At 36.2% G+C, this 27,077-nt stretch overlaps 1 protein-coding gene across 2 annotated transcripts in view; it reads right to left on the reverse strand.

The window, feature by feature from the left end:
- The window catches only part of Emcn (endomucin), a 62,705-nt gene extending 36,487 nt beyond the window's left edge, over positions 1–26,218 (reverse strand). The window contains exons 1-3 of one of the 2 annotated variants that reach the window (XM_070022339.1): positions 26,010–26,218; positions 7,083–7,205; positions 3,539–3,613 (exon numbers count right to left, since the gene is read on the reverse strand). In XM_070022339.1, the coding sequence (XP_069878440.1) occupies positions 3,539–3,613; positions 7,083–7,205; positions 26,010–26,079 (268 nt within the window). In that variant the 5' untranslated portion in view covers positions 26,080–26,218. The remainder of the gene's footprint in view (positions 1–3,538; positions 3,614–7,082; positions 7,206–26,009) is intronic. The other variant, XM_070022340.1, reaches the window with a different exon arrangement.
- Between the last annotated feature and the right edge of the window lie 859 nt (positions 26,219–27,077).

A 27,077-nucleotide genomic window follows, 5' to 3' on the forward strand; every position in this document is an offset into this window, starting at 1 on the left:
AGCTCAGATGATGGAACCAGAGAGTCAGGCACCAGGGAGGCTCAAGGAACACTGAGAGAATGAAAGAACAGTGTTGGGAAAATGAAGATGAGTGGGATCTGAAGTTTTAGTGGTGGAACAAAAGAGAGAGAAAGCTGTATTTCTATGTGAGTATTAAACTTTTAAAAAAGCTTTTTTTTTTGTAGCATTTACATGTTGGCTAAGGTAGGCAGGAAGACCCCTATGGAATTACATGTGTAGCAATGTTCTTGCTGTTGCAAGACTTGAAAGGACCTAGTTTAAACCCAAAGAACAGACATCTCTGAGTCCTCTCTTGTTTAGACCTTGGCTAAGTGAGCAATTGGCTACCTCCTGATGTATTCTTTTCCTCAACCTATTTGCCAGGTAGCTCCCTACAGGGATTTGGTACTAACCCCAGGCTAGGACTATCATTATGCTTATATTTAGAATGGCCTCTTGTATACAAAGTTCAGAGATCAAATAAATTGGGATAATTTCATGGTATCAGAAGGATCCAGAATTTGGGATTTAACAATAATCCCTCTGGCAGTGGTGTGAATCTGTGTTTTAGCAGCATATGGTTTAGCCAAGTTGTAGAAACAGCCTAGATACCAACAAATGGATCCAGAAATTGTGGCATGGATGTGTGTGTGTGTGTGTGTGTGTGTGTGTGTGTGTGTGTGTGTGTGTATGAATTTAATTCAGCCATCAGAAAGAATAATATTACATCATCTCATCTGCAGGGAAATAGATGGACCTGGAAAAATTATTTTGTGTGAAGTAAATCAGTATCAGAGAGGCAAAGGGCTCCTGTTTTCTTTATATATTAGATCTAAAATAGAAACATATAGGTAAACCCCATACATGGCCATCAGTGTAATTGCACCATCCAACTGACTCAAGGGCATATGAAGGGATGGATTTTGATGGTTTATCCCTTTTGAACAATGAACAGTTTAAGAAAATAAAATTTAGGAAGCTAAGACATTTTGTCTGAGAGGGATGGGAGTTAAGAAGGAGAGGGTCAAGAATGGAGAGAGGAGCAGTGCTTGGAGATAGTCATCCTCCTTGATACACATATGTAAAAGTGGAATGAGGTACCTTCAGGAGATGATGAGGTTGGGAAAGATGGAGGAGAATGATGGAAGATACCTTGAACTTAGAAGCTGACTTTTTGACTATATGCAAGCTGTGTACAACTATATAAAGATAATTTTTTAAGAACACATAATTTTTCTACTTCTAAAGGGTATATATATATAGTTCTAATCTTATGCTCTATTTCCTTCATTTGATACATTAGTAATTGAATTTTGTATTCTTATGCATGACTTTTGCAGCTAGGTTTCTATCTGCCAGCAGGATGAAGAGCCCACCATGATGTTATTAAAACGGTAGTAAAACTTAAAAAAGAAGAATCTATCTGATCTTAATTAGACACTTAATGTAATATGTAGATATTGGTCCCTGTCTTCCCTAAAGTCTATTTTCAACAATATTTCTTGGAGTTGGAGTAAATGTAAGATTTCTTCTATATTTTTTCAGATAGAGTGACCCTATTTACTCATGTGGTCTTACAAATCAGTGAATCAATAGTAGCAGTGTTTATGGAGGGCTTACGTCTTCTAGAACATTTGAGCTGTCCCTTTTGAACACTTCAGTACACAAACATTCTCATGAGGTCACTCCTGGGCCAGGTGGTGGCTAAAAAAGAGTGCTTTGTTGGTTGTTCTGGTTTAAAAATGTACATTAATTTCTTGTCTTACTATGAATGAGGTTAAAAAGTACTTTATTCCAGTCCTTTTAACTGTATCCATGAAGTCCTGTTTATACCAAGCTTGTCAGGAAATCCTCCAGACCTCTATTTGGTTGTAAAAGAAAAATGTGTATGTCTACCTTGCTCCTGACATGCAGCGATTCTGCCGTTTAACTCCTGTCTGGTTAAGTTATTGGCATTTGGGTCTTTTTCCTAAGATTTTTTTAAAATGTAGAATTATTTTCATTGATTCAAAAGAACAGAGGAGTGGTCTAAATTGCTAGTGGGTTTTCTACCATGTTCATCTTACCAGTCCTCTCTCAGAGTAAGAAGAGCATCATTTTCCCCCCACCCCAAAATTAGTAGAGGAAGAAATACATTCCATATCATTCTAGAGGTTATTACCTAATTATTACCTACTTCTAAAACCAGACAAAAACATGACAAGGAAAGAAAGCTACAACCCTTTATCTTTTATGAATATAGACAGGAAAATAGCAAAATAAACCAAACACGTTTCCTTTAAAAATAATTATACATCATGGCTTAGTTAAATTTATTACAGGCATGGATGATTCTACATAAAAATCAGTACTATATATCATATTAAGAAAACAAGAGGGCCAGGAACCAGTGGCCCAAGCCTGTAATCTTAGCTACTCAGGAGGCTGACATCTAAGGATCACAGTTCAAAGCCAGCCCGGGCAGGAAAGTCCGTGAGACTCTTCAATAAACCACTAGAAAAAAAAAACTGGAAGTGGTGTTGTGGCTCAGGCGGTAGAGTGCTTGCATTGAGCTGAAGAGCTGAGAGACAGCACCCAAGCCCAGAGTTCAAGCCCCACAACCAACCAAAAGACCAAAAAACAAGAAAACAAGAGAATGTCATATTATAATACTTAGTGGCAAAATACGGGCAACATTCTCTTATAATTAGAAACAATATAGATATCCCTTGTTACTATTTGTTTAACATTGTATTGGGTGGTATGGCCAAGATAATTAGGCAATAAAAATAAGTAAAAATTCAAAAGGTATGTACATTGGAAAGGAAGTTATATTTTCAGATGAAATTATAGTGAATCTAGAAAATTCTAATAAACACACAAGAATACATATGAAGATACACAGAGATCAAAACTAATAAATGAATTCAACAAAGTATCAGGATATAATAATATGTGAAAGTAAATTGTATTTCTATATAGTAGAATCTGAACAATGCAACATTGATAGAAAAACAAGTTACAAAAGCAAAAACTTGGATACCATAAGTAATAAGTTGAACAAAAAGTACAATCTTTCCACACTGAAAGTTCTGAATATCAGTGAAATTAAGGAATATCATGGTCAGAGATGGGAAGATAGCACACCTATGAATGTACTAAAAGTCACTGATGTACATTTTATAAGGGTAACAATTACAGGGTTTTTTGTTTGTTTGTTTGTTTGCTTGCTTTTGTTTTTTGTTTTTTAGTGCTGTTTCTGAGGCTTGAACTCAAGACTGTCCCTGAGCTTTTTTGCTCAAGGTTAGTATACCACCACTTGAGCTACACCTCCACTTCTTGACTTTTGCTGATTAATTATAGATAAGAGTTTCACAGACTTTCCTGCTCAGGTTGGCTTCAAAACTGTGATCTTCAAATCTCAGCCTCCTGAGTAGGAAGAATTGTGTGTGTGTGTGTGTGTGTGTGTGTGTGTGTGTGTGTGTGTGTGTGTGTGTGTGTGTGTGTGTGTGTGTGTGTGTGTGTGTATTTAAAGCTGGCAAAATAAATTAATACTTACCTGTAGTTTTAGCAGTTGTTAGTGAAGTAATTTCTGGCGTAAGTGATGTTTTTGATGAGTCTTTGCTGGTTGTTCCTAGTTTGATAAGACAGATGACATTATTATTCAGAATCTTATCCCACCAGAATAAATAAAAGCTGAATTTGGAAGTGAAATGGAAGCCCTTTGAAGATGTGCTGGATAAACCTTTAATTTTTTCCTTGTAATTTTTGTATTTCCCACTAACTTTATCTTTTTTATCTCTATTTTTTCCATTTTCTAACTCCTTGGGTCTCAAGAGGAATATAGTTGTGTATGCTTGAGAGACACATAGAGGTATACACAAAAACACATGTGGTTTTATATGAAGATCCAAGTAGCAAATTTCTACTGCAGATTGTTAGATGAATATCATTAAGTATGCGAAAAGTATTGCAAAACATCTAAATTGCAGAAATTTAAAATGATTTTATTTTCTTCCTGTCTTCCCTCTACTCCTCCCACCACAAAAAAATATCTCCTCCAAACTATGACTGGACCAGTGGGATCTAGGAATATCACAATTTATTTTTCAGAATTACATTTTACTTTGTTAACTTGGAGTGAAGAAAATTCTAAGTTAAATATAAGTCATAAAGGAGCTTGAAAACTTCATGAAAATTTCATGAAATATTCTTTGAATTCTGCTTTGTTCCTCTTCCAGAGTCCTGGACTCTTAGTACCTTTTAAATCTGAGTAATAGTAAGAATAAGGAAATAATTCAAATAAATGGCCCTGAGAGAAGAGAAACAACAAAGCACAAAATTTCTCCTTGTCAACAGCTCATCATCTCTTCTTTCAGTGCAATTTCTTTTAGGTGGATTTGAACTAGAAGCCTTTTATTTGCTAAGCAGGCATTTTACCACTTGAGCTAATCCCCCACCCCTTAGTTAATTTTTGGAGTAAGAGTAATACTATTTCAGATTTATCATGTATTGATGAATAGTCACTTCAAACACTAGTAAGCAGTTTCATATAAGTTGTAGTTCATTTTTCATATTCGGCATATATGCTGCAGTTCTGGAACATATTTGTGTATCACCATCATGAGTATCTCAGTAACCAATAACTGTGATACTGTTCATTTTCAGTGTATGAGTAATGACGAAGAACTTTTAAGAAGTTGATCAGACAAATGGACTGAAGTCAGCACAAATAAGGGAAAACTATAGCTATGCACTGTAAAGGCTAGTATTTAATTTTAAGTCAACAAAGGCTAAGCTAAGTCATTAGACTATCATAATTCTGTTCTATGAAATTGCTTTGTCAACTTTACAGGCTGTGTTGAATCCCATTTAGGTCATAAAGTTTTCAAGAAAATAATTGGTAAACATATTTTGTGAGGATTAAACTTAAAAATGTCAATTTCACCGCATCAAAATTCTGTGCAAAGGACAAATGAAAGAATCATCTACAAGAGATATTTCCAGTTGTTCATTTTCCCAGTTGTTCATTTTCCCATTCAGGCTTCCCGATGGAAAGGTAATGAGTAGGAGAGAAAGACAATGGAGAAAAATCCCACCTTCATGGCCACTAGTCATACAAAACATTTCCAAGCATGTTCTTCAAAAGTCTGTTCTTTATAGGTTCATCTTTCCCTTTTTCTCCATATCAGACATGCAATTTAATAACTGCCAAATCTAACACTTTCTGTGAAGCAGATGGCCCCAAATACCTGGCTCTTCTACTAATCTCAGAAGAAACTGGATACCTATTTAGTACCACAAAACTTAAGAACCATGCTCAGAAATTCTTATTCCTTCAGTGTAATTCCACTCATTAAGCATATGTGACTTTCCTATGGTCCAGCTGAATAACAAAGCTGAAAAACAAAATTGCAAGTCAAATTTCATAATCCTAGAAGTTCATTTTAGAGTGGTAAGATGCAGTGTCTACCAAATGTTGTTTTTTAAAATTCCGTCTACTTGACCTTTCCACAAAGTTTGTCATTGCTGGATGCCCAGCTAAGAAGAGCCTAACCCCATCTCTGTAAGTGGCAAATCTCTGCTCAAGGCCAGCACTGCTTAGACCCAACGTCCTTTCCCCCCATCATTCTGTCACTGTGTTACTGTGAAAATTCTCATCTCTGTTGCACTTCTTTTTTTAAAAAAAACTTTTCAGATGATAGAATTTCTGCCACGGGCAAGTGAAAACACATTTATGTGCTTCAGATAGACATAAGTACTATGAAACCAACTGTCTTCTGACCTTTAAACAAAGAAAATCCTATTGGGAAGCCTTGAAATGAAAATAAATAAGCTTCTCTAGGTCCTATTTTGGGGAGGAAAAACTCTTGTGTAGCTAAGAAGATATTGGCCACAAGTAAAGGAGAAAAAAAAAAAAGGGTTTCACTGCAAGGATACTTTTTCTATGGTTGTAGAAGTTAACATTGGATTATTTTTTGGAAAGTGAGAGAGTTTTTATCAAATGTACTCAAATTTAAGCTCTCCACAGTCCTGAGATGAAGAAGCTAGATATACTAGTTTACAACCAAGAGTGTGATTTCTGAAGACAATCATCTATCATCTTCATCATAATTAATTAATTGTATTATCTTTAGGGGAAGGTAACATAGTCACCTTCATCCATTCATCTATCTATCTATCTATCTATCTATCTATCTATCTATCTATCTATCTATCTATCTATCTATCTATCTATCTATCTACCTACCTATCTACCTATCTATGTATCTAGATACTACTATGTATTCTATACATAGCTCAACTCGACTATGCCTTAATACACAAGGGCGTAACTAGGCAACAGAACCCCTGCCAGCTCCTTTCTGGCTTCCTTCTCCAGCGCTCTTCATCCATGTTTCTCTCCTGTCATCCAGCTGTTGGAGAACTCTGTCAGCCTCCCCCCATCGTAGCACTTCTGTTGCTCACATTGACTTTTCAATTGATGCTCAATGGCTTTTAATATTTTTAGGGAAGATGGAGGGGTGGGTAGATTCCCTTTACTAACTGTCCCTCAAATAGTGATATAGTTGCTGCCACTGAATGCAGCAACAAAAACCAATGACACTAGTATTGAAAGTTACAATTAAATCTGTTCTCAGCATGGCCCAATCAACAAAATCAGCCTGTAATTCACATAGCTTCACCTTGGGGACTGGGCTACCTAAGTGGAGAACTGGAATTCTCCAGAATTTGGGAAGATCACTTTGTGACTTAGGCAAGGTAATTGGTATTTTCTCTGAAAGAAAACTGTGTGTATGTAACACTCACAATAGGTTCATGATCAAACAAGACACGATCAACAGAAAAGCCAACTGAGAAGTCAGGTTTCAGTATGCAAATCAACTCTCTCTCTCTATCTCTCTCACATGCGTGCACACACACACACACACACACACACATACACACAAAGATTTCAAAATAGTGAATGAGCACAGATTTTTATAATACTTGAATGCAAAAGAGCAGGTCATTTTTATGTATGTTAATGTATAGGCTTTACTAATTTTGCTCTTCAAACTATATATATAGTATTTTTTTCTTTTACTGAGAAGTCATCATACCTATAGATATTTCAGGTGTTGGATGGATAGACTCTGTTGTTGGCTTTGTGTCTGGTGTTAGTGAAGATTCTTTTGTTGCAGAATTTGTTGGTGAGGATGAGGTTGGAGATACGTTGTCAACATCTGAAAAAAATTAAATTATGTTAATATTGTTGCCTTTACATTATTTTGCCATGAAACTGCATGTATGATGCTAATAGCCCAGAGAGTAGAGCATGGATTTGGAGCTGACTTTCTGGTTGTAACAAACTTTCACTCACTAGTGCCATATGTGTCTCATACTGATGTGAAGTTTTAAGGATGATAGACAAGGAAAGTCTGTTCTGTTGGAACTACATAGTCTCTAAGAAAGCTTGTGATGAATAAATGTGTAAATTCAAATTTAACTCAACAGATGTATATGTGTGTTTTTGCATCCAGGTTTTGAACCCAGAGCCTTTGTTAGGCAGGGCTTTTTGTCACGGAGCCATGGCTATAGCTTTTTTTTGCTTTAGTTATTTTTCAGATAGCATCTCATGGCTTTTACTGGCCTCAGACAGCAATCCTTTTAGAAGCTCAAAAATAAATTTTCAGATATTCTACCATTACAAAATCTTGAACTTTTCTTGCTTAAAAAATGAATTTAAGACAGGCACTAGTGTTTCATATCTATAATCTTAGCTACTCAGTAGGCTGCAACTGGAAATTCCCAGTTTGAAGTCATCTTGGTCAGATAAATCCTTGAGACTCAAGTCCAATAATCCAGTAAAAAAGCCAGAAGTAGAGGTGTGGCTCAAGTGGTAGAGCTCTAGCTGAAAATGTAAAAGTCAAGAGAGAGTTTGAGACCTAAGTTTCAAGCTGCAGGCCTAAGACTCAAGCATTAGTATTCTCTCTCTCTTTCTCTCTCTCACCCCTCTCTCTCACACACAAAATGAGTTGGAGGTAATTTCAAAAGATCATAGCATCAATTTGTAGCAAAGTCTGTTTACCTTCTACTTTATTAATCTTGATTATATGATTTAGGGGAATTTTGCCTTTGTTTCTAGCACTACTATTTGGACATATGAAATGTATTTATCCTCTGTAGTCTCTCTGAGAAAATACTTCCTTTGCTAGCTTACATAAAAACAGCATTTCAGGGGCTGGGAAAGTGGCTCAGTGGTAGAGTACTTGCCTTGCATGCATGAGGCCCTAGGTTTGATTCCACAGCACCACATATGCAGAAAAAGTGGTGCTGTGGCTCAAGTGGTAGAGTGCTAGTCTTGAGCTGAAGAGCTGAGGAACAGTGCCCAGACCCAGAGTTCAGGCCCCACAACCGACAAAAAACAAAAACAAAAACAAAAACAAAAATCAGAATTTCAAAAGAGGGCTCAAACTTTGGAAGAAAGCAAAGAGTTCTTCAAAATACTTAATTATGGAACATAGAAAATGCTAGGCACCATACAGTCTTATAAATTCTCCAATGTACCATTATTGGTAAGAACTTCATAACCTAGAGCAACTGGTCTATAGAATTGATGGTCAGACAATAATAATTCCAAATATCTTCACAGGAATTATTTTTACAAATTCATATTGTATTATGCAGTATTACCTTCTACACATTCCTGACTCCTCAGCCCTTTAAATGCTCACAAATAATTTAGTCTTGAAATAAAGTAATTTCCAATCAATTTTTAATTATGATTTTGCAGGTGCTTGTCCCTTATTGATTATGATATACAATGTACACAGATTCAATACTCTGTGTGTATGTGTGTGTGTGTGTGTGTGTGTGTGTGTGTGTGTGTGTGTGTGTGTGTAATTAGGGCTTGAACAACACAGGCCAGACACTACCACTTGATACCCATTCCCAGCCCTAACAGCTTTATCATAGATCCAACTCCTATATTTGCATGTAATGGCATTATGTAAATTCTCATATAACTGATGAGACAGTTGGTCTTTATAGTAATTTGTCAGTATTTGCTACCATAATTCTTGCTGTTTAGCTGATAAATATTGTACACCTTAGTAAATTACCATCAGTGAAGTACAAGCTGAGGACTTCAACTTTCTCTGACATATAAATATTTATATATACTATATATAAAACATATATAATGTAAAAAACTGACATTAATATATAAATATATTGAATACATGCAAATGAAATAAGGTATCATTTTCTGTATTCCCATCAAACAGAACCTTCATGAAAGACATGCCACTTGACCTCCTGATCATTAGTTCCATATGCACACATTTTTACCCTAGTGGTGTTTCTTTCTGATATAAGTTCAGTCATTTTGGTTCACTGCCAACTAAATTCTATGCTGCTGATTTTCTGATCAAAAGAAAACAATGATCATGAGATGACACAGCCAAAAGTTTTTTTCATTTTGCATTGACTCCAACATCTAATGACGTCTTGTTACAACTTTATAAATTATTTACCTTGATCAACATTTATTAAGCACTATTCAAGCAGATGCTAAACCAAGTAAAAAAATATGTGGGTTATTTTAAAAGAAACTTAGAGTTTATGCTGATACGATTAGACATATCAAAAGCAGCCGTAATCCTAGGCTTATAATTGCACCACTGTAATCCCAGCTATTTAGGGGCCTGAGATCTGAGGATCATGGTTCAAAGCCATCCTGGGCAGGAAAATCCATGAGACTCTTAATTGGAGAATTAGCCACCAGAAACCAGAAGTGAAGCTGAGGCTCAAGTGGTAGAGTGCCATCCTTAAGTGAAAACGCTAAGGGACAGTGCCCAGGCCTTAATTTCAAGCTTCAGTACTGACACACACACAGGTACAAAAGTAATAATTACTATGCACAATTGACTCTACCTAATGTTAAAAGAAACCAAAGCAGGTTCATATCATCAGAATAATTTTCTTGGAGGGAGAGACTTCAAGAGCAATCATATATGGAAACATCATAAGGAAAATGCATTTCATATTCAAACTGAAGGGGAGATTTCTTAGTTCTAAATCAAACAAAAGTAATACAATCTGTAGCCTAAATAGGGTCCAGATAACAGGAGGCCTGAAGGTCTTAAGCCACACACATAGCCTTTTAGGGGAAGGAGACAGGGGGAAAAAATCCCATTTTAAATAAAATAGCCAAGTAAGTGTAATTCTTACAAAGGAGGAATTTAAAAGTGCATTTCCAATCATATATAAAATACTACAGGAAAGACAAAAGTTGGGAGAAAGCTTTCATTTCTCATGTGGACTGATTTCAGTGGATTAAGTAACAGGAAAATCTTGATTCAGATAAGTGGAAAGAGGAATCTCTTCAAGTTTCCGGCCATCTGTGAGGTGGGTGGGGGTGCCAAGCCTGGCAGGCTCCGAGCGTGGACAGGTGTCTCAGCCACCTGGCCCCACCAGGGAGTAGGGGAGGGAGGACAGGAAGGCAGCATTACCTTGCTGAGTTTGTTAAACAGAACACAGCAGTATCTGCAAATGGACCTGCGGTCTTGGAAGGTGTTTGGGTTGGGAAGATGGAGAGTTGGCTCTGATTTCACTATCTCTATCACAGGCCTTGCGCCCTTCCCTCTAAGAAATAGCATCCCTTAACAGGCTTCCTTGTTCAATTTTCTAGTTGTAAGCAATTGATTTCAACACTCTTCAGTCTTCTTTATCCTGCCCTCCCAGACACAGCCCCCTTTTCCTAGTCCCCACCCACCTACCCAAGAGTCTCTCTTCTCTAGCACTCTGTTATTGGTCATCCTCTTTTGTTGAGTTTCTCTATGCTGCTCTCATAGACTTGAGATGTGTCAATTTTTCATCTTCTTTATTTTTCCATTCTTCCCTCTCTTTCTCCTGTGTAATCTCTTAGCTTGATTCATGTTCTATGTTTAACCATCCAACATTGCATATGTGTAAACACTACACATACACTCTATATCCTGCTCTATCCATTGCTAAGTCTATTTTTATGACATTATCATGCTATTTTAATGGCCATTGCTTTTTTACATGGACATAGGAGTTAATCACTGCCACATGCAATCTCAAGGCTCACCCAAGGAGAGAAACGACCACTACAAACAAATCCTTCGATCCTAGAAATACGTTTTATTTATGACTTGAAATCTATTCCCTTTAATTTATCATTACTTTCCCACAGACAGGCTGCTTTCCTTGCTCTTTCTTTCTTTTTTTCTTAATATGTTTCTTATTGTGAAAATACTGTGCAGAGGGGTTACAGTTACATGAGCAAGGTAATGAGTACATGTCTTATCAAGCATTGTTGCCTCCTCCTTTGTTTTTCCCCTACCAACCCTTCCCTCCCACTTCCATAACTACACTCCCCCAACATCTAAATTATAAGTTCATTTTTCAACATAGTGTGCACCTCATTGTTACAATGGATCCTCCTGTATCCCTACTTAACACATTTTGTTTTTTCCCTTCCCCTCCCCAAATACAGTGAAAACAGGCATTATACCATGGAGAGGAACATACAAAGCAACAACAACAACAACAAAAAATCACATGGTTCCTTATAAATACGTTAGAAAGATAGGGACATAAGTGGTTTTTTTCTTCATTGCTCTTTCTTGACTGTGGCATTTTTATTTCTGTTGCTCCTCTAGTGTTGTTCCTCTTCTTATGCAAGAAAAATGTAAGAGAATAGGAAGAATAATTTCTTTCCTTAAAACTCAAATTTTGCAGCCTGTAGGAGGCGTCCCTTACAAGTTCCATCCTGAACCTCTTCTGGCTCAATCTGTGTAGTTCCCACCTTGTACAATTGCATGCTGGGTAGTCGTTTTCCTGAATTCAGTATTGAAATCCTACTGCATTTGGTACTGGACAGAAGCATCCACTACTCATTTCTCCTGTGAATATATTTTGACTAGATATCTTACAATTGTGCTGATAATATCTACTACATTATTTACTACTAGTTAAAATAATGTAAATAGATGCATTACTTATTGCTAATTTATGACTACATTTTGTAAGTGTATTCTCTAGGAGTTTCCTTATGTCTTTCAGAGTACATTTTGGTGAAGAGTATTTTTTTCCAACTGTTAATTAGACTTTGGAAATCAATATTCAATTTTTAAGTGACAGAATAAAAGAGTTATTTCTCTAACCCTGCAAGTTCAATTTTCGTCTGTTTGTTTAATTTAATTTTTATTAACATATATTAGTTATATGGGGGGATTATTCCAATAAACTTAACTTATCACTCTCCCTTCCTTCTCTCTCTCTCCTTTCTAAAACACTTTCAACAAGTTTCATTGTTTTCATATATTCAATCTGCTTCAAGAATATTCATTTTCATTTACCTTCCTTGCAAGTCCAACCTCTTATATAGATGCGATGTAGAGTTTAATTTGTTAATAAAAACTAGCAGTCACTTTCAGCACCCTTTAACATTTAGTCTCATTTATATATTTACTGAATTTTTAAATACTTAAAATTTTATTATACATTGAAAACAGTTAACACATAACACATTGGCCTTTGAGAGGTTGTAGAGATAAAGAAGAAAAGATGATAAATTCTCAAACTGATGAACAACTATAGAAGTGCTGTTATTAATTATAAATTAATACATGTCTACATTTATATATTATGCTTCTATATTGAATGTAGAATACTTCCATATTGAATACTTATATACTATGCTTCTATATTGAAATGATTCACTAGAAAATAAAACATATGGCTTTGCCTAGAAGTGCTTTAAATAACTGCTTTATGAGTTCTTAGGAAAGGGTTGGGGAAACTTTTAAATCGAATTAAATAGTTCTCTGAAGAATTTAAACATTGTTCCAGCTAATAATATTCTGCCTTCAGCACCAGAAAGCATCAGTAGAAAGTTTGAATTTGCACTTCATCAACATCTCCTAGGCGTCCCTGGAGACTAGGGATCTGAAGGGCACAAATCAGAATCAGCCTTCAGTCTAGGGAGAAACTAGACATACTAGCTGCTCTCTGACTCATTAAATAGAATGGGAGGCAGTGACACCTTATAGAAAGCCATCCACTAAATGGCAGCAAACCTGAGCAGAGGTAAGGCTTACGTGGAAGGTTTCTGACCCTCAATGAGTAACATTTAACAAGAATAACAGAAAGGGATTGAAAGAAAATCAATAGTGGCTGATTGAAAGTTGAAGAGTATACAGTGTCTATTCTGTATGCATTGGGATTTCATTCTAGATGTGGGGAAATACAAAAGCCACAAATAATGTAGGAGTGAGGATAATAGTGTTTTATTTGTCTAAAATTGTTCTATTTTTTACTAGTCTAAAAATTTCTTTGTATGTATTTGTATTTTTATTCTTGTGCAAAAGTGAAATCTCAATGTCTACCAGCTTTTGTTTGATTTGGTTGTTTTAATTTTTTTACTTTCAAGCATTGCTAGTAGAAATACGACATTTTTTATTCCACACACTGGGTTTTCTAATCAATGAACATGGAATTAAAAAAAATTTGGATAGATGTTGCTTAATAAAGTTATATGATTCTTCTCATAGGAACTATGCATATCTTTTACTAGAATTATTTATTATTATCTGACTGTTGGTGTTGTTTAAATGTTATTCAATTTTCTTTTTGCTATCTGTTGCATCTGTAAAATAAAGTTGGTTTTGTATGATTTTTTAAATATCTAGAATTCTGGATGGACTCTTTAAGTCTCATAATTTGTCGGCAACATCTTACATATTTTCTACTTATATGATCCTATCATACCATCTACAAATAATACCAGTTGTATTTTTCCCTTTATGGTTCTTGTAGTACATTTTTTCTTCTTTTAGCACTAGTTAAGATATTTAGTACAATGGTTTATGAAGGTAACAATTGGGGCAAGACTGTGTTGTTTCCGGTCTCAAGGGAACACATTTCCCCATTGCTCATGGTGATTGCTGTAAGGTTTGACAGCTACTGGAATTGACTGGGGAAAAAATTCCTTTCACTCTTGATTTCCTTCATGCTCCTTTCCACAATAAAAATGTTGACTTATCTAAAGAAGTCATTGTTTAGGGATGAAACTGACATCTTTACAAGGTGTATATTTGGTAGAGATCAAGTGAGAGGGTTGGATCAGGTAGGGCATGGTGCATTGTGTGTTTGTAGGAGAAAGGCCATTCTCCCATTTAAAGATGATTGCATCACCACTCAGACCCTTTCCTCCCTCCCTCCTTCTCTCCCTCCCTCCCTCCCTCTCTCCCTTTCTTTCTTTCTTCCGTCCTTCCTTCCTTCCCTCCTTCCTTCCTTCCTTCCTTCCTTCCTTCCTTCTTTCCTACCTTCCTTCCTTCCTTTCTCTCTTCCTTCCTTCCTCTCTTTCTTTCTTCCTTCCTTTTCCTCTCTCTTTCTTCCTTCCTTCTTTTCTTCTTGCTTGCTTGCTTTGTGGTTAATGTTGTTAGATGGATTTTAAAACAAAAATTCTCCTATAGTTATAATACTGTGTGACCAAAGAACACACATCTGGCAGTTACACATACAGGTGGCTAGATTTTGTATTCTAGAAGTGAGAAAATCAAGCTCTATCTCTATCTTATCCCTATTTATGAAGTAATGGCAGAGTAATGAGCCAGCTGACAAACTTCAATGTTCAATTTTCAAATACTGGACATTTTTATGCACATCCAACAATAATCTCAGGTTCTCAATTTCTTTTTGGGCTTACAAGGTATTAATGCTAGTCATCAAATGCCTTACATCTTCTCAAACTCTTCTAACTTCTAACTATTCCTTGAGAACAAGACATTTTTCTATATGGGTTAGCTAACATATGCTGACCCCACCTGAAACTTTGAAGGGAATATTATAGCTATTTTCTTAATCCAATTGTTATTAAATGTGGTTAATTTTCTCAAGGCCCAGGGTCTGTCAGTGTAAATGGAAGCAAGAGAGAGATTAATGGTAGAAATAAAAGCCATCAACAAGCTTTTATAAGGAAGAGGGGGTAGAGGAGCTGCCAAACAAAACTGGAATGTAAGCTTTGGCCTAGGGAGATTTCAGTAGTCCAAATAATATTTGTCTTGGCCAAATCTAGTTTCCTATTATCTTCAACTAGTACAAGCAAAAATAATTGAGATTACATTGAATTCCTGTCAAAAATTTCCCTGAATGAAGGAGACTAATCATTTCCTTGCAAAGCAAACACCTCTGCTTATCTCATCTTGTGAGAATGGGCAAGGAGGGAGTGGATGCAGAGAAGGACTGGAAAGAGCTGTAATGGTGAGAAGCAATCCCACGGTCAATATAAGGGAGGCCAGAGACCAGTACACAGGATCTTTTCAAGCCATCAGAGCAATGAGAGGATCTTCCCATCTCTCCCTCCCAGGCCTCTCTGACAAGCTCCTTCTGTCAGTCTTGTCACTTTTGTAACCTCATTTGTCCTCTGGATTTGTTTTGAATAATTAAAAAAATTCTGTCTGTGTGTCTCTCTCTGTTTCTCTCTCTTACCTCAGTCATTTCCTCCTTTCTCTCCAAGTCTTTTATTTATTTTTTGGTAGCCCCCATCCTATACATCTCTCCAAATTGCGTCCATATAGTATCATCAGAGAAAATGGAAGAAAGACTGTTCACATACACTGTGTCTGATGGATGAGAATTGGCCTTTGGCCGATAACATTGCGCTCCAGAATGAGGATGATAACTTAGGCAAAATAACTCAGGGCAAAATGTATAGAAACAGTTTGGTATACTAAGAACATAAAGTTGTTAGTCTGGAAGAAACCTTGATATAATCAAACCATACTTGCTTTACAGATGTGGAAGATAAAATCTGGAGAGAATAAGAACTCTGTTACATCAGTCACACAGCAAACTCGTGGCCTCTGGTAATGAGGATTAAGAGCTCCTGGCATGCATACACATGCACATATGCAGACACACATGTACAAACACACAGACCCCCCCCAGACACACAGACACACAGACACACAGACACACAGACACACAGACACACACACACACACACACACACACACACACACACACACACACACACACACACACACACACACACACTGTATGATGCTGGCTCCGATATAAGCCACGGCCTAGTGAGAAAAAGTTTAAGGATATTATTATATCACCAAATACATAATTTTTAAAGGTAAAGTTCCTATTTAATGCAATATTCAAATAAATAGTATATTGTTGCAAAGAACAAACTGGTTACTTTTATATCAGTAGAATAAATAATATTTTTTTCTTTTTTGCTGGTCAATGAACATTGTAAAACATGAGAACAACTGTAGTATCTGATACTTTTACTTTCATACAGGACTAAATATAATGTAGCAATACAGGTTAGCATTAGAGGTGCAAATTGTAAAATATGTGTGTATTTCCCATTGAATTAAAAAACTTACATTCTGTTCTAGTGAAGTTGGGACTAATTGTGTCAAAATGGTTTGGAATGAACTGGTAAATGATTACAAGAAATAGAACTAGAAGATGACAACTTTTTCTTCTAGTGACAGTGATTCAACACTTGCATTCAGATAGCCAGGGTATTATGGTGTAATGGGGACAAACATTATAATCCAGAGGTAGGTCTTCCTACTATTTATACAAAACAAGATGGCAGGTCATCTTCATAGAGCTAGTCAAATAAGCTCAACCAATGCGCATGTATTCCTAAATGGCTCTCACAGCCTCCCCGCGACCTAGGCTAAAAATGAAAATAAACATTGCCCTCATATCCAGAAATACCTTAGGTGTTTTTCAACTCTGGTGACATTTGAAGAAATACAGTTTTACACATTAACACAAAGATTAATGACTAAACCTCTGTCATGTGCCCATCCTCCATGTTTTTTCTTCTCCTTGGAAAAGATCATTTGGGTTTGGTTCTTGCTCCCTGGCTACTTACACAAAGCCAGATGGCAACTTGGTTTGGCAAATGGATGTCAGTATGGTCACTTTGGCGTCATTTTGTTTACTTATACAATTTAAAAACCTTAATTGATTCAAAACTTGGACCACATACACGAAGTTGTCAGAAAAATGATAGGGGAAGGAGAATATAAGAAGAATAAAAAACTCATTGATTTATACTAAGTATTCTGTTCGCAATAGTATTATCTCAATAGCGCCATTGCTATTCATAAATATTGAAATCTGTTAATTCTGTGCTTTATGGTGAGTCTCATCTTTAAAACTAGGTTTGTAGAGAGACTCTCCCAGTGGAGAGTTCTTGTGGTTGGCCAGGGTGACACTGGTGGCTCTGAGATGATGAATGGCAGGAGGGGCCTTGTCTAAGAGCATTGTGTCTGTGACCTTATACTTGGCCAACACCCTCAAATGGCAACTTCACAGTCTGTACCACAAAAAGCCATTTCTTTTTCTCTACAGTTAAAAATGAATTCAGTGTGTGATCAAATGTTTTTCTGTGCTTTGTGTGCATGTGTATGTGCATGTGTGTGTTTAAGTAACTCAAGCATTATTTCAACACATGGCCATTTAGATGTGAAAGGGCTAGGAAAAATATGGAAAGGGATTGTGACTAAAAGAGAGGCAGTGTATATAAAGATACCCAGAGGTCAAGCTTTCCCAGGAGAATGCTCATGCCTTTCCTTTTATCAGTTGATTCTGAGATGTAAGGATTCATTAATATGATAATGATTAATGTTTTAATAGGAATTTATGACTTAAAGGTGTTTTAAGAATGATTTTCTCATGTACTCATTATCTTGCCCATGTAATTGTAACCCCTCTGTACAGTATTTTCACAATAAAAAATAAATAAAAATTTAAAAAGAGAATGATTTTCTCTTTGTTGTGCAGAACCAATGTTATATCAACACATTTCTTCTCACTTTTAGATCTAGAAAATGAAGCAAAAGAGGATTGACATAAAATAAGTTAAATATAAACTTAGTTTTCACATCAAGATTATATTTTCTTACATTAATATCTTCCACCTCTCAGATTAAACAATGCTCAATATTTTGTGAGAGGAAAAAGTATTTGAGGATCTTGACTTTTTCAGACTAAAAAACTACAGTTCTCATCAAACATTAACACTATTTTGCTCAATAATTTGAATACTTAAGTCACAGAGTACGTTATATGACTTGCAAATCTGTAAGCCATTCTAGCCAGCCCATAAATTTGCATCTATCAGATTATACCTGCATATATTGTGATTAAATATATTCTTGGAAAACATCTTTCTAGAATCCTATATTAATTCTCTTGTGAACATTTTGCACGTGCATATATTTTAGCCTGTCAAAATTAACATTATTCTTACTTAAATATTTGCTGATTCTAATTGAAATTGACTTGGAATTTATTTAAGGATGGAATATAATAAATGATCCGACTCTGACTTTCAAAATTCAGCAAGATGTGTGTTTGCCGCATGCCTACTCTGTTCTAGGTGTTTTATGCATATTACCTAGTGCAATTATTCAAATACCTGTGAGGACTATGCATACCCACAGCTTATAACAGTGAAAGTTAAGTAACTTGCTCAAGTTCACACATCTGGTAAGTGCCAAAGCTGGAATTTGAGCCCAGACAGTGAGACTCTAGGATATTGTAAATGTGACACTGATTAGTTCAGTAATGAGTATTTCTTTTTAGTTTCTTTCCAAATTGTGCAACTGGTAGGTCTCTAACCCTGTGTGTGTGTGTGTGTATGTGTGTGTATGTGTGTGTGTGTGTGTGTGTGTGTGTGTGTGTGTGTGTGTGTGTGTGTGTTAGTACTTGGGCATGAACTCAGAAGCTTGTAATCTTACTTAGCTTTTTCACTTAAAGCTGGTACTCTACAATTAGACAACACCTCTACTTCAGACTTCTTGCTAGTTAATTGGAGATAAGAATCACAGGGTTTCTTCTGCCCCAGCTAACCCAATTCTTTTTAACGAAAGAGCTCAATGTAGCCAGCCACAGGAAGGGTTTTTGTTGTTGTTGTTATTGTTTGTTTGTTTTTGTTTTGCAAATGAATGCATCTTTGTTTTTGATTTGTTATAATTTACTGTTATTAGAGGTGATGTATAGAGGGATTACAATTACATGAGTCAGGTAATGAGTACATTTCCTTTCATACAATGTTTTGTGTTCCCTCACTCTGGGAAAAGTTTGAAGAGCATCAATCACCCTTGCTTTTGGTTGTAAGCCATACAATCCTAGTATAGCTTAACTTTGTACTGTTCCTAAGCCTCATTTCTTTTCTTTTCTTTTCCTTTTCTTTGATTTTCTTTCCTTTTTGTCAGTCATGGGACTTGAACTCAGAACTTGGACCCTTGTCCTGAGCTCAAGGCTAGCACTCTACCACTTTGAGCCACAGCTTCACTACTGGGTTTTGAGTGGTTAATTGGAGATAAGAGTCTCACAGGGACTTTTCCATCCAGACTGGCTTCAAACTGAGATCCACAGATCTCAGCCTCCTTAGTAGCTATGATTATAGGCGTGAGCCATCAGCGCCCAGCTAAGCCTCCATTTCTTAAACAGGATTAATCCAGATGGACGTGAAATGTGGTGAGGAAAGCAGTGCATGTAAAGTGCCTGGCATAGTTGGGAGATGTTTGCAGATGGCACCATATATCTTCAGGTTAACTTGGTCCACATCCAATTGTGATCACCGTTCTCCAGTCTTTGCTATAATTAATTCAGGTTTCAGCCAGAATGACTGATGAAACAGATCGAAAACCCTTTCTAATTTCAGTAAAAAGCAACCACATTGGCCTTTTCTTGACTACTAACCTCACAGTATAATTCATTACCGAGACTCTGCAAACTGAAGAATGATTGCATTAGAACAGGTCCCACTGAGAATATTGCTTAGCTTCTTTAACCAAAGATTGATTAACACATTTTAGTTGGTTTAAGTAAAGAGGAAGAATGCTAGCACCTATTAATTAAACATGTCAGAGAAATTGGAATCTATATCTGGGTGTACACTCTCCTCCAAACTCAAAGATTTCCATCTAGAAAAATAAATCCCAGAGTTCCTCAGAAAGCAAAGCATGAGTGAAGGATGGATGCATTCACAGTTTAGCTTATGAAAGGATGTCATACCAGGGGAAGGAGACAGAGTGGGTCAGTGAGGACAGCATTTATTCATCTCCCACCTTGGTCAAGAGCTATCCTAGGAATGCTAACATTCCTTGAGCTTCTAGCTCAAGGATCTAACAGTGCCAGGTGGGACTGGGGAACATATGTTGGTATCAGAATAGCACTAACAAGAAAGCAGAATCTATGCATTGAAGTGAAGGCAGGTGCTGGCTGGTACACCTGTGCATAGAGAGTTGTCACAGCAATGGCTGGAATATCCATGACCAGAAAAGATGTAGGGAAAGACACAGCAGGTGTCTGTGACACCATATGGTAACTGCTTCTATTTAGAGAACAGTTAGGAATAACTCTACTGATAGATCATTCTTCAAGACCTGAAACCTCTATTCAAGTTTAGCAAAACACTTTTCATCTGGTTGCCCAACACTTAGGAGTCCTATAGATGTAACTTTGTCAATGTAACTGATTTTACAAATACCTCTCTCCTGAGAGAACTTGTAACCCTCAACAGGCTTTCTTAGTCTTAAACCAAGAGCACTATAATGACCCAGGAGACTCAGATGCATGGAAGTAGACAGCACAGGAATGAATATCTTTTATGGTAAATTTCTCTTTGGAAATTCAATGGTAAGAAATGTGCATACAGGTAGACCCATTGCAACAGAGATGTACAAGACTTTATGTCGAAAAACGAACTTTACAACTTTGGCAGGGAGTGGGGGGCGAGGAAGGGGGAAAGGAGATGGGAAGGGATAGGAAGGGGAAAGAAAGGAGGAGGTAGCAATGTTTGATAAGAAATGTACTCATTACCTTGCTCATGTAATTGTAACCACTCTGTATGGTATTTTCACAATAAAAAAACTTATTAATAAAAAAAGTGCATCTCAAATGTTCTTAATGATGAAGAGGAAATTGGCAAAGAGTTACTAAAAAAAAGAATCTATGTAACAGGGATTAGATCATTCTAAGTTCAAATCTTTATCTGAGTTTAGAATGTGTCCTCACCAATGAAGAGGAAAAGGTCAGTTACCTAGCCAATGAAAAGCATTCTGAAACCTTCAAACATGAGTATTTTCCTCAGTCTTCTGAGTAATTACAATCCTTAAGATAAAAATTGCCAGGGAATTTGTTTCTGGCAACCATTATGAATCTTCTGAAAATAGAAATTCTACAATGATCATTTCTATTTTTGGGTGGGGACTATTTTTAAAGGCGTTAGTGAGGAATTCTCTTGAAATTGTTTTGGGAATGGCTTTCCCATTGGATTTTTTCCACACTAGGTTACTACTCCTGTAACAGATCACCCATATCAGCTAAATGCAAATTAAACTATTAAGTAAATACAAAGTATTAGCTTAAATGATCTACTTTGAAGTAACTTGGTTTACTTAAAATGAAAGATAAGGTAAAAATTTGGAATATTAACTTTTATTCCAAATTCTCTCTCTTTTTGTTTGTTTTTTGTCAGTTGTGGAGCTTGAACTCTGGGTGATGACCCTCAGCTCTTCAGCACAAGGCTAGCCCTCTACCATTTGAGTCACAGCACCACTTCCGGCTTTTTCTGCTTATGTGGTACTAAGGAATCAAACCCAGGACCTCATGCATGCCAGGCAAACACTCTACCACTGAGCCACCTTCCCAGCCCCCAAATTCTCTTTATTTTTAAAATTGTTTTGTATTTCTGGGAAGCTGGTTGCTCATAGGGTATCTGCTTAAACATTTCTAATACTAAGAAACTATAAATATCTGATAACCAAAAAAGGAGGAATTAAACCAATTCTGTTTATCCTTTTTCCCTGATGGCTATAATCCACTCCTATCTTTGTTGTGTTATACCACTCACATCAGCTCACAATCTCCTTCAGAGACAAGGTGGTAGGCTGGTAAATGATTGGCATAGAAAGAAACTAAAGATGACAATAATAAAGAGGGCATGATTTTATGTATGCATTCATTCATACAACTACCTCAATATTATATGTTTAGTACTCTTGCTTATAGATAAACTGTACTAAATCTAGCTCTTTCTTCTGCAGTGGTTTTAGCAGAATAAATACCTGAAAATTGTAGAATTAGAAAGTAAGTTTCATAAAAGAGTTAAAACATTGGGCATCTAGGAGGGAGGTAAATTGGTAATATAGAGATGTTATTAATGTTGCAATGGGCTAGAGTAAGACATCTTTGCATGCAGAATTCTTGGCCCCTCCCATCATCTCTAGGTCTAACTGTATTCATACTACCCAAGAAGCAACTTTAATTTGCCTTTGGACAGATAAACTTGAATATCTTATCAGGGTTTCAAAATTACCCTGTCTGAAATCAGAAACCATTTTTATCTCTGAATTATCCCCTTTTCTCTTTCATCATCTTGGCTGCCAAACCATTTGCCCACATTTAGAATTCAAATAACCTCTTACATGCTTCAACCGTCCATTGCATTGCCAGTATAGTGTGTAAAATCACAAACTTTCAACTTCCTTAAAGTATGACTCATCTTTTCAATTAATTGAAAGACAATTAGATTTGAACTAATTTAACCTTTATTTCTCCGGATTCTAATAACATCTGATCAATAGTCTGCAAGTTAATTCAGATTAATTTTCGCAAGTTAAGAGCTCTAATCATGTACCTCCTATTCTAAAACACAGTTATAGGCTTTAAAGTAATTAACCATGGGAGTCAGTATGTTATTTGTTTTTCTGGTGTCACTAGAAGTTGAACTCAAGTCCTTCCTTTTCTTCAGCCTGTACTCTACCACTGGGCTGCTAGTAATGTATGTCAGTACTTCCTGTCCTGATATTTAGTATTTACTGATACCATAGTTTCAACCTTATTTTCTAATCTTTAACTATGGCCAACAGGTGATTTCCTTTCATTTTTAGACCAGAATATGATTCAATGTTCCTACTCAAGAAATTTTATTCATCTGAACCCTCCTGATCTTCAAGCTTTCAAAGCTTCTCATAATCTACAAATTTATATATGAACTTATGTGATGTCTCTACACCTCAGGCCAATTTTGTGAGTTTATCACTTTTCTATTTTCCATTCTTTATTTATCTCTTAAATAATCAAACTTACAGTTAAACCAAACTTACATCTTAAATCAATCAAACTTAAAATTTCTGGGGAGACTCTTCTCCCTTTCCAGTCCTAGATGTGTGATATTGATCTCCGTAAGCCTTCAGTGCTTAGTATAGTATCTGCTTACAATGCTTTTAACCAATTTTTGTTTTCTGAAACATTATGTCACTAACAGATGAATTTCTTTCCTTTTTTTATTGTGAAAATACCATACAGAGGGGTTACAATTACATGGGCAAGATAATGAGTACATTTCTTATCAAGCATTGCTGCCTCCTCTGTTTCCCCTTCCCATCCCTTCCCATCTCCCACACCCCTGCCCCCCAATTTCTTTTAGGAGTTAAGTCCTTTAGATTCAAATAAAGTGGCATTTCTTCTTTGCTATAAATTTATAAAACATGGTAATCTCTCCTAAGTTCATATAAAGTTTTAACAGTATATGACATTTGAGAAGGAAGTACATCTTGTTCCCAAGGTCTCCCTTTTCTTGAAATCTTTCTTTTAATTTCTGAGTTCCAACAGTCAAAAAGCTCATCGATCAAGACCTAAAAGTCAAAGGAGTTTAAAAGCCACTGCAGGGGTCTGTTCTGTTTTAAATACAATTTAGAAAACTTAAGAAAGAATGGCTGTTTCCTTCCCGGAACCTCCCATACATATTTCACAAGAACAGCCTTCCAAATTGGACATTGTAAAATATTATACCACCAACCAAGTAAGAAAAGCCACTCAATGCCCTGTAAAAAGATTCCCTTGATTTTTGACAAAAAAAAACTACAAAAGCTTGTATTTACTTAAAGCTGAGACTTAAAAAAATCAGAAAGGAAAAGAAAAACAGTCAATTTTGCTAAACAATTATTATTCAGAAGTAAATTACTATGTAAAAAGTCGGCATCTGCTTGACAATTTGTGAATTTCAGGCAGATGAAATGCCTCTTTCCTGAAACCATCAACTCTGCTGATAAAATGTGTTAATTATTCTAAGTTTGGTTGACAAGGAAAGTTCTTAAATCCTTGTGTTTTTGATACAGGGAGTTAGGAAAGAAGCTACTGGATTTGCTTAGGCAATGCTTCATTTCCGGTGCTTGATCTGCTGAGAAAACATAAACCAGGCAGAGTCAAATGGAACAAAGTCATACACAGAGATACGAAAATGTAGTCCACTTCCTTCAAAGTCAACTCAAATGGTCGATCTGAGCTTGTTTTTGAAGTTGAAGTCGATAGTTGAAGTTACTAGGTAACTGGTATCATGTTTCAAATGAGATCTGATTTTACATGGGTTAAAGAAAAGGTGAGTTCATTGCTAATTTGCTAAAAGAGGTTGGTGTTTTCTCAATATGGACCATAGAAAAATCTGCCAAGCCATTCTCTGCCTTTGAGTTTTCTATATGGACATGGATCGGAGCTTATTCTATTGATAATTTTCCATATTGTTTTCAGAAAGACATAGAATCCGTTCTGTGTTGAACAATGCAAGCAGAGTAGTGTCCTAACTAAAGATTATAGACCTGGAAACCTAACAGCCTAACCTAGACTTTCTGAATTTATATTAACCAGGTATATATTTATGAGCAATGTGTTTCAAGGAGTTGGAATTCGTATCAATTTTTCTCATGCATAACAAACAGTTCCTTATAAGTTAATGCATTGATTTCTGTGACACCTCACAAATATTCTTTATTTTAAAAAGTAAAAGTCTTAGTAACCCTTGGAAGTTAAATTTCCTGGCTTTGATATTTGCTGCAACTTAACTGGAACTTCCAAGATGCAAAGTAAGCAAATAGATGATTTTGAAGTGCTTTGAAATTTGTTCTAAATATGCAGATATTTTGAAAAATTACTGATAAAAACGTTGCTCAAGAAGTATACTATAAAATTAGAATTTTATAGGCCGAAAACTTTTGAAAAGAGCACAAGCAAAATAAAATTATAACTGACCTTTCAAAGAAATTCACCCAAGTCTTCTGAGGATCAAAATCAATCTCTCTTGTTTTTTTTTAATGATAGTTTGCATTTCACCTTTCACAAATTACTAAATCTTTCTTATATTAGAACTACTTGTTTGTTTTTCCCAAGAGTGCCTTTGCCACTATGCAAGGTCATTTTTCTCATTTTTATATTGTTTGCACTGCCCAAGACAGGTAGAATCCTAATAAATACTGATTAAACTTAACTTTTTATCTTGAATTACTCAGGAAGGGTTAAGTGTCCAACATTTTAAAAACCAGTCATTAATGTAGTCAGCATACATCCTCCATTTGAGTGTTTTTATGTGTATAAATTCCTGAAATGTTACATGAAATGTTTTTCAGGTATGTTTAGATAGGTGAATAGTTTTGTAACAAAAGTCTCTGAACTTTCATCTCCCTCATTCACTTAAAAATAACTACGATTCACTTAATAGTGAATTAAGGTTCATTCCCTAAGCATCTTTGTTCTAGTTGAGCTGAAAAGTGTTTGAGAATAGTTCAGGTTGGCATTGCCAAGTGTAACCTTTCATTGCCCATATGTGACAAGTTTTATTATTTCTGGACTTATCTCTGAAAGGAATACATATTTAAAGAAATATCAATATTTTTAGCTACTATTTCAGTTTTACTCGCTTCTACCAGATTTTTATATATTAACCTCTGTGATTTCACTCAATACACATCGGCTATTGCACCAGCAAGCATTTCTCTTTAGTGAAAGCAAATATTTTCCCTGTTGTGAACCAGATTCCTTGAGCTGCAAGTCCATGTCCAAACACTCCACTGAGCAAAGAGACTGCTGCATTCATGTTTCAGGGGAAAGCTTCTTCCTAGTAAACTAAAGCTGAGCCCTCTAGCAGTCATCCCTAATACATAGACCAACAGAAGAATAAGAGAAAACAGTACCTGCACTGACTTGGCTGCTGCAAAGACTGGACAGCAGAAGAAAAGTGGTAGTCACCTGAAGAAATCGCATGGTGCCTATGGATTGTTTCAGTGGCTTCTTTCTCCAGAATAAGGCTGGGAAACCTTCTTCCCAGACTGGTAGGGTCTTATTAGCCAAGGGAAAGGTATGTCGAGTGTAAGCTGCCACTGCCCATTCCTACTTATTTTGGGGGCTCTGATAAAGAACAGGAGGAAATACACACACTCCCTTGGGGAGTTCAGCAGAGAGGAGATTTATTGTTTCAGTCCCTACAGGAACTCTTTTTTTTCCTCTCTCTTCCTTTGGCAGCCACTTGTGTTTTTGTTGCTACATTATTTTGTTCTTCTTCCACAAAAAGGTCAGGATGAGTTTTGAACAGAATCAGATCCATCTACAGAATGGACTAGCAGGCTTTCTCCTTTTGTTTTGAAAGCACATTTTGGAAGTAGTCATAAATGGACCTCCTTAGGCATGACTTGGTTGGGATAAAAAAGCCTTCCACTTCCCAAGGGCTACGTCTTTACAACAAAGCCACAGACAACAACTTTTCTCCTCTCTTCTCAATTTTAAAGCCAGGCTAGTGTAGACAGCTTCTAGAGAGAGAGAAAAAAAATCTTATTAAATAGATCACCATCTGCTCTTGAGAAAGCAAAGCCTTGTGAAGAATATCTAGGGAGATTTTGAAAGATATTGCTTAGATAACTAAGCAAAGGTATGTAGATATCCATTATATATTCCTGACTTTTAAGGGCGTGTGTGTGTCTGTGTCTATATATATATATATATATATATATATATATATATTCACATACATGTGTGTGTGTGTGTGTGTGTGTGTGTGTGTGTGTGTGTGTGTGTGTGTGTCTGTTGCTATTCTTGTAGTACTGGGGATCCCAGGGTCTTGTGCCTGCTAGGCAAGAACTCTTTCCACTGACCTCCATCCCCAGTTCTTGGTTTGAATTGATGGCTTTTGATGAAGACCAAGGACATATTTTCTCATAATGTTCCATGTGAATAGAATTGGAATGGTCTTGAGTGGAATGTGATGA

The sequence above is a fragment of the Dipodomys merriami genome, unplaced genomic scaffold (genome assembly GCF_024711535.1).
Source record: "Dipodomys merriami isolate MVZ:Mamm:240054 unplaced genomic scaffold, mDipMer1.0.p SCAF_15, whole genome shotgun sequence".
Classification (NCBI taxonomy): Eukaryota; Metazoa; Chordata; class Mammalia; order Rodentia; family Heteromyidae; genus Dipodomys; species Dipodomys merriami.